The 8,720-nt window shown below is 34.8% G+C and overlaps 1 protein-coding gene across 3 annotated transcripts; it reads left to right on the top strand.

Annotated features, from left to right (window-relative positions):
- Positions 1-275: 275 nt before the first annotated feature.
- Positions 276-8,666, top strand: LOC107762202 (beta-amyrin synthase). 3 transcript variants are annotated; one of them, XM_016580539.2, is made up of 19 exons: positions 276-352; positions 1,059-1,297; positions 2,967-3,152; positions 3,266-3,355; positions 3,542-3,739; positions 4,265-4,349; positions 4,492-4,658; positions 4,739-4,927; positions 5,023-5,136; positions 5,308-5,427; positions 5,533-5,655; positions 5,764-5,862; positions 5,957-6,013; positions 6,183-6,229; positions 6,315-6,458; positions 7,051-7,228; positions 7,464-7,544; positions 7,646-7,729; positions 8,320-8,666. In XM_016580539.2, the coding sequence occupies exons 2-19, from the start codon at positions 1,097-1,099 to the stop codon at positions 8,440-8,442; spliced, it is 2,286 nt and encodes a 761-aa protein (XP_016436025.1). In that variant the 5' UTR covers positions 276-352; positions 1,059-1,096; the 3' UTR covers positions 8,443-8,666. The 3 variants fall into 3 exon arrangements, with proteins under 3 accessions (XP_016436025.1, XP_016436024.1, XP_016436023.1); XM_016580538.2 differs by having other exon boundaries at positions 304-444; XM_016580537.2 differs by lacking the exon at positions 276-352 and adding an exon at positions 353-493.
- Positions 8,667-8,720: the final 54 nt, after the last annotated feature.

The following is an 8,720-nucleotide window of genomic DNA, read 5'->3' as shown; positions in this document are numbered from 1 at the left end:
CCCTTGTGATTCGGCCATGCACTAGGCTACCCTATATATACTATTTTACACTTGATATTATCACCAAATCAAATAATTTAAACTCTACAAAATCGAAGATTAATTCTGCAACAAAAGAAGATAAGACAAAAAGAAAGAGGAAAAAAGCCAATAAATGGCATATTCATTACCATAATATAATGACAAATAAACTAACATTCCTTAATTTTTCTATAAATATTTGCATAGATCATTCACGTTTTTCACACCACAATCATAATTAATTTCTTATCTCCTGAAACCTACCAAAGTACCAAACAAAGTATCCTTTTCTTATATTGCTTTCTCTCCAAATTCCCCCTAAAATAACTTGGTGAGTCTTTAACAGAAAATTAACAAATTTACCAGATTTCATTTCATCCCTTTTACACCTACACTCTTTCAGCAAATATTCCTCTTATTTAAGTGAGTCATCTCCTTTAATTTCCATATCCAATCTCTACATAACCTGCAGGTTTAGAAATCTTTCCCTTCTTGCACATTAATATCTCTGTCTCTCACACACACACACACACAAAAAAAAAACCATTTTTGTTCACTTCATCTTCATTTTGCATGAAATATTTTGAAACTTGTAGGACCTTTTTTATGGGTTTGATTAAAAGGGGTGGTAGGTTTTGTTAAATTTCTTTGGTATGTGAGAATTTATATAGCCGAAATCACTTTATTTCGGATTGAGACATAGCTGTACTAGTAGTTATACATGGGGATTGGGGAAAGGAAAAGGTGATAGTTAGAATCGAATTCACAACTATTGCGTGAGAGATTCTAGCTTATAGCGTACCCGTAGTTCGACTTGTGTCTCCGCCTCTGCGTAGTACTGTCTTTATGTATTGGCAAAATTATATTATTTGTCTGAAATGTAGGATAAGGTTGCGTACAATAGATCCTTGTGGTCCGGCCCTTCCCTGGATCCCGTGCATAACGGGAACTTAGTGCACCGAACTACCCTTTTTTATATAGCGAAATTACTGATTTCGCCACTGTCTTGACGTATCCTTTATTGGTTTTTTTCTTAGATCAACTCGGAGAGTAAAAGCTAGAAGAAAGTATAAAAATGTGGAAGTTGAAGATTGCAGAAGGACAAGATGGACCATATTTGTACAGCACAAACAACTACGTAGGACGTCAAACGTGGGAGTTCGATCCAAATGCAGGAACACAAGAAGAACGAAAGGAGATCGAAGAGGCTCGTCAACAATTTTGGAATAATCGGTATAAAGTAAAGCCAAGTGGAGATCTTCTTTGGCGAATGCAGGTAAATAGCCCGATATTTATATCAGCCCAATAAATACGTGACGCATATCTTAACATATATAGTTATCACTAAATTAATAGATTTATGAGCAAATATGGTTCCCAAGTTAACAGGTTAGTATAATCTTATTTATCACTACTAAACAAATAAGAATTAGCGACGAACAAATTCTATAGTCAAAGAGAAAAATCCATCGCTAATTTAGCGTCGAATTAGCGGCTAATTATCAAGAAATTTTATTACCTACAAGTGATTTAATAATATACTATCGGCGAAGTTCGTAGCTAATTCATTTTTTTTATAGTGTTATATGTGCAATGTTTGAGTTGGAATTTTATTTTCTGAAACATTCTGGCTTTCGTACCCTAGTGGTTCTCCAAAATCACAACACACTTGTGAAAGACTTTTAACAAATTCACTTTGATAGTATATTGAGTTCAACTCGTAACTCTACGGTTTGAAATATGGTCATAAGAATAATGAACAAAATTTAAAAAATTAAAGTCACGTTGTTAATCATATAGTATTATTGCTTCTTTTGACGAATACAAGAAAAAGATTTAAAAAACGATAGAACAAGGAGTTTTATGAATAATTGATAAAGCTCACTAAAAAAACAAGCTGACAAACTAAAGGGTAAAAGACAAAATTGAACATCACAAAGGAAAGTTATAGTGCTGTATGGTATTATATCATCGAATGTTTGACTTGATATTAAAGTCAATATTTAATAAATTTAGTTGGAATGTAAATTATCTTCTCTTCGCTTTCTCAACAAATTATGAGTATTTATTTGACTTGCTTCAAGTATTTATTTTTTTATTATATTCCATGTCCAATCAAAATAGCACCATATAACTTGAAAGGGAAATTTCACTTTTAATCCCTCAATTATCAACAAATTCTAATTTTGGTCCTGATGATATTTGGTTAAGCAAATTTAGCCTTCAGTTAAACGAGTGATGCTTTACAAACTTAGGGAATTATATAGCATTACATCATTTGACTACCCATACGTGTTACTCCCTCTGTCCAAATTTATACGGTGGAACTTGAATTTCGAGAATCGGGCATCTTAATTTTGATCGTGAATTGGAACATAAAATCTTTAAGTTTTTAGAATCAAAATTTATATATTTGAAAATAACATAAAAGTAATATAAGTCCCAATATTTAATAATTCAAGATATCTAAAAGACAAAAAGTTCCCTCGAAACCCGAACCTCATTACGGACGTAGGAAGTACATGTTAAGTCTATAGGCAATACAACAATAACATACCCAATATTATCCCATAACATTGGGTAGAAGGAAGGTAGTGTGTACGCATACCTTACCCCTAACTTGTGAGTATAGAGAGGTTGTTTTCAATAGACCTTCGGCTCAGAAAAGTATAAGCACCACATTGTTGAAAATATAGACAAGAAGGTACAGTACCAAAAAACCATATAAAAGCAGAAAAAAAATAACAAGACAGCAAGGTTATACAATCAAATAAAACAACGGGCAGTCGTAAAAACCTAATACCAAGAAAGCTAACTCTGCTACCCTAATTTCTCTACGTCCGTACCTTTCTTCAAGGATCATGTACTGCTTCTAACTAAACAATACTGTTAAGGCAATATGTTCTAAAAATAATCTAAATGTCACATTTTTTCTGTGTATGCAGTTTCTTCGAGACAAGAATTTCAAACAAACAATTCCAGCAGTAAAAGTAGAAGAAGGGGAAGAAATTAGCCATGAAGTTGCCACAGCCGCACTTCGTAGAGCTGTTCATTTCTTTTCAGCATTACAGGCTAGTGATGGTCATTGGCCTGCTGAAAATGCTGGTCCTTTATTCTTTCTTCCACCTTTGGTATGTTTTTATTTAGACTTATTTATTACTGACAGTGTAAAAAGAACTTTTATATCGTCGTGTATTTTAACTTATTGTAGCATGTTACTTTTTCCACGTCACAAAAAATGCAGGTTATGTGTATGTATATCACCGGTCATCTTAATACTGTATTCCCAGCAGAACATCGGAAGGAAATTCTTCGGTATATATACTGTCACCAGGTACTTGACTAAATGTTTCAATGAATACTATGTTATTCTACTAAAGTTTGTTTTGCAGATTCCTAAATAATTTAACTTATATAAGCTGACAGTATAAAAAGTTTTACACTTTAGACAATATACACTTGTCGGTGCATAAAAGTTAAACTCATTTCTGAATTACTAACGGCCTTATGTATTATTCAGAATGAAGATGGTGGGTGGGGTTTGCACATAGAAGGTCATAGTACCATGTTCTGTACATCACTGAGTTACATATGCATGAGGATCCTTGGCGAAGGACCGGATGGTGGTGAAAACAATGCCTGTGCTAGAGCAAGGAAATGGATTCTTGATCATGGTAGTGTCACCGCGATTCCTTCGTGGGGTAAAACATGGCTCTCGGTATGATTATCCTAACAACTCTTTTAGAGTATTATAAATTAGAGATTTAGCTTATTTACACTTAGCGTGTACACACTTTTTTTAACACTATTAGTGTATTTTAACCTGTTGTAATTTGCCTTATCTTATAAGTTACGGATTCCTACTTATTGTAGAATGTTCCATGTCGTTATATTTATTATAAATTGGGGTGTGACTCTTCCCCAGACCCTGCATGAACGTGAGATGCTTTGTTCACTGGAATTAACTTATATAATACATGATGGTCTGCAAAATTTCACACTATTAGCGTATTTTAACTTGTTGTCGCAAGTAACCTGCATCTATTCCTACGCTACTAATCCCACTTATTGCGGATAGTTAACTTTAGTTATCGTTATGTGACCTGATAGTGTAAAGTTCTTTTACACAATTAGTATATAAAAGTTAAACTCAGTAAATTGTATCATTCCTATTGTCAAGTGAACCTTCAACTGTCATGTATATATGCCTTCTTTTTGCTGAGAAACTTCCCTTATTTCATAGATTCTTGGAGTTTTTGAGTGGTTAGGAACCAACCCAATGCCCCCTGAGTTTTGGATTCTTCCATCTTTTCTTCCCGTGCATCCAGGTTGGTCAATCACTTTATTCCTCATGCATAATTCGTACACATCCTAAAATTTTTAGTTCATGTTGTTGTAGATATTAATTTTCAGGATTTGCTATGCAACATTTCGATCTACCTCGTATTTTGACTCTCAATTTAAATGCAGCAAAAATGTGGTGTTACTGTCGAATGGTCTACATGCCAATGTCTTATCTATATGGGAAGAGGTTTGTTGGTTCAATCACACCTCTTATTTTACAACTGAGGGAAGAGTTATATGATCAACCATATGATGAAATTAATTGGAGAAAAGTACGCCATGTATGTGCTAAGGTAAAAAAAGATATCAGTATTGAAGTTAATATGTAAATAAACATCCCTTTTAGAAATGCTAAAACACATACTTGTTGCAGGAGGATCTCTACTACCCTCATCCCTTGGTTCAAGATTTGATGTGGGACAGTCTCTACATATGTACCGAGCCTTTATTGACTCGCTGGCCTGTCAACAAGCTGAGAAATAAAGCTCTTGAAGTTACCATGAAACACATACACTATGAAGATGAGAATAGTAGATACATCACCATTGGATGTGTCGAAAAAGTATGGCAACTGATTCATTTTGAACAGATTGCATAAATGTATTTTCTTAATGAATTCAATTGTTAGACACTGATGTAACACTTTGGATGGTGTAGGTATTGTGCATGCTTGCTTGTTGGGTTGAGGATCCCAACGGCGATTATTTCAAAAAACATCTTGCTAGAATCCCAGATTATTTATGGGTAGCTGAAGATGGAATGAAAATGCAGGTTGGTAGATCTGAATTATACTATTTCGTAAACCGTAATGAGTTAAAATAGGATTTCTTTTGCACTTAACGCATGTTTGTAAAATAAAAAATCTAGTCTCCTTTTTTTCTTTTTTTAATTGATGCAAAGAATGTTTGCTGAAATATCTGACTGTTTGTTGTTGAATTGCAGAGTTTTGGTAGTCAAGAATGGGATACTGGTTTTGCTATTCAAGCTCTATTAGCCAGTGAGATGAATGATGAGATAGCAGACACTCTTAAAAGAGGACACAACTTTATAAAAGAATCACAGGTTTGGATGTTTAAATCATGAACACCTGTTCTTTGTATTCGACTGTTCTCTCAAATAATGGTTCCTTTTCAGCTAAGCCTTATTAAAGTAAGTTACTTCTTGCAGGTGAAGGAGAATCCTTCTGGTGATTTTAAATCAATGTATCGGCATATTTCAAAAGGATCGTGGACATTTTCAGATCAAGATCATGGATGGCAAGTCTCTGATTGCACTGCCGAAGCACTAAAGGTATCTAACTTTCCCATGAAATAAAATTTCCACTTCTTGTAATTGCAGAAAAATGATAAGATAATGCTAGTAAATTTGCCTGAACTCTTCTTTCTTTTGTTTCTCTAGTGCTGCCTTCTCTTCTCTACAATGCCCCCTGAATTAGTTGGTGAGGCAATGGAACCTCGGCGACTGTATGACTCGGTGAATGTTATTCTTTCCTTACAGGTAAAAATGTGTCCTGAAATTATTAGTCATTTAATCTGAAGTTGTTTTCTGTTTTTAACAGTAATCATAAGATCCATTTTAAATAAAACTGCAGAGTAAAAATGGAGGCTTAGCAGCGTGGGAGCCTGCGGGGGCCTCAGAGTATTTGGAGGTAACTTTTCTGCCAAGTAAAATAATCGTTATATTTGAGTTTGAGATTCACGACATAGGAATTTCTATCTCCATGCTTTATTTCAAGGTTGTTAAAAGCCTTCAACTTGTTCTATTGTCTTCCCCAACCTGAATAATTAACTTTCTTGTTCTGTTTTATTCACTGACAGTTGCTCAATCCTACTGAATTTTTCGCGGACATTGTGATTGAGCACGAGTAAGTGTACTTTCTCTAGTTCCCCTCTTTCCCTTTTCCCTTGTTAGTCTCCATTTTACATGACACTGATTAAATGTCAATCCAGGTACGTCGAGTGTACTGCCTCATCAATTCAAGCTCTTGTTCTGTTTAAGAAGCTGTACCCTGGACACCGAACAAAAGAGATAGACAATTTCATTGCTAATGCTGTTAAATATCTTGAAGATGTACAGATGCCTGATGGTTCATGGTATATTACATTTTTCTTCCGAAAACCCTTGAACTTACAACATATAGAGGGTGTTTGGCTAAGCTTATAAGCTGGTCAAACTGGCTTATGATTAACTTCGGCTTATCTACGCGTTTGGTAAACACCCAAAAGTGCTTATAAGCTAAAAATAGTCATAAGTCATAAGTTGGTCACCCCCAACTTATGGCTTTTCAGCTTATAAGCACTTTTAGTTTGACCAAGATTTTTACTAATTTATCCTTAGTAATATTTTTTAATTCATAAAATATTTTTCCCAAAATAAATTTCCTAACTTTCTCTTCATTCCATATTCGTTGTTCATCCTTTTCATTACAAAGAAACTTTTTAATTCATAATCTTTTGTAAAGTTTTTAAGGATATTTTTGTCATTTTAATAAAAGAACAGCTTATCAGCACTTTTCTACCAAACACATCAACTGCTTATTATCAGTTTCTGCACGTCTATCTAAACACGTAAATACTTATTTAAAAAATCAGTTTCAGCACTTCAAACTTATCAGTTATTTACAATCAGCTAATCCAAACGGGTTCATAGTTCGGTAACATATGACACGAGTAATCATATTAACAGGTATGGTAACTGGGGTGTGTGCTTCACATATGGTTCATGGTTTGCTCTTGGAGGACTTGCTGCAGCAGGCAAGAGTTACAGCAACTGTGCAGCTGTTCGTAAAGGCGTTGAATTTCTGTTACAAACACAAAGGTCTGATGGTGGTTGGGGCGAAAGCTACCGTTCTTGCCCAGACAAGGTAATGTAAAAGCAAAAACGCTAACTACAACTACGTGCGTCTCAATCTTTACGTAGTTAGGGTCGGCCATATGAATTCTCAATAATCATACCGGTCCATTTTGGAACCCTTTCATGACAACATTCAATAATTTAGAACAAGTTTTCTAACATTGGAGGTTTTCTACATTTTCTATTAACACGCTTACCCTGTGGAAAAGACAACTGTGACTCAACTTTGTATTTGATCAAAACAGGTATATAGAGAACTTGAAACAGATAACTCAAATCTTGTACAAACTGCATGGGCATTGATGGGATTGATTCACTCTGGCCAGGTAAACTCCTTGTTACTACTAATAAATGCTAATTTATTCCAAAATCATAGTAAAACATTTTCTTCTTCAAAACTAATTTACCAACTTTCCCATTTTTACAGGTTGGCAGAGATCCAAGGCCCCTCCACCACGCAGCAAGGCTGTTGATTAATTCTCAAATGGAAGATGGTGACTTCCCACAGCAGGTAATTAGTCTACAAATTACAAGCTTAAACAAAGGAGAAAAGTCGTCACCAAAGGCCCTCGGGGATTTCTCGAATATTAAACAACAACAACTAAAAAACCAGTATAGTCCCACAAGTGGGATCTGGGAGGGTAAATAGTACGCAGACCTTACTCCTACGGTGAATATAGAGAGACTGTTTCCAGTAGACTCTCGGCACGAGGAAAAATGAGAATAGAGCAGTAGCAACAAGCAGTAACGAGAACAAGATAAAAGAAAACAAGGCAAAAAGAACAACATGTAGTGATAGAAATCTACAATATTAGAATACAAGACTGCCACTAATAACATCGGAATTGTCCGGAAACACACTGAACTACCTACTAACCTACAACCTTAATTCTCGACCTCCGCACCTCCTATCAAGGGTCATGTTAAAACAAAGTCATCTTGTCTAATCACCTCTTCCCAATACTTCTTTGGCCTACATCTACCTCTCACAAGACCCACCAAATCCTTACGGGGGGGCATCCGTGCTTCTAATTTCTCGATTATTAAAAAAAATTGGTCTTATCAAAATATATCTGATTTGTGTTTAATATATATGTGCAGGAAATTACTGGTGTTTTCATGAAGAATTGCATGTTACACTATGCAGCATACAGAAATATATATCCATTATGGGGTTTGGCTGAATACCGCAAAAATGTCCTATCACCGTTACAAAACAACTAAATAATTTGACTGCAGCCTTCTTCAAAAAGAGAGAGATATGACAGAAATCTGCTTAATAGAATATAGTTTGGTCCTTATTGTTTACCCCCAAAAGAATGTATTTTATTGTTTGTTGTGTTAATATAAGTGATGTAAATAAAATAAAAAAATCATAGCCTAAGCTACAATTATTAGTTTGTATGCATAATTTGTAAATAAAGGAAATTATAAAGGAAAAAAAGAAAGTTGCCTTGCTCTTGTTTCATTCATTCCCCCTCCCTCTTTTCTGCTTCAAATTT

This window comes from Nicotiana tabacum, chromosome 21 (genome assembly GCF_000715075.1).
Source record: "Nicotiana tabacum cultivar K326 chromosome 21, ASM71507v2, whole genome shotgun sequence".
Classification (NCBI taxonomy): domain Eukaryota; kingdom Viridiplantae; phylum Streptophyta; class Magnoliopsida; order Solanales; family Solanaceae; genus Nicotiana; species Nicotiana tabacum.
This window is presented reverse-complemented; position numbering and strand designations above follow the sequence as displayed.

Excerpts from the sequence above, each read along its gene's own strand:
- LOC107762202 (XM_016580539.2), top strand. The coding sequence starts at position 1,097 with ATGTGGAAGTTGAAGATTGCAGAAGGACAAGATGGACCATATTTGTAC. Across the intron at positions 1,298-2,966 it reads ATCTTCTTTGGCGAATGCAG|TTTCTTCGAGACAAGAATTT; the intron begins GTAAATAGCCCG and ends CTGTGTATGCAG. Across the intron at positions 6,014-6,182 it reads GGGCCTCAGAGTATTTGGAG|TTGCTCAATCCTACTGAATT; the intron begins GTAACTTTTCTG and ends ATTCACTGACAG.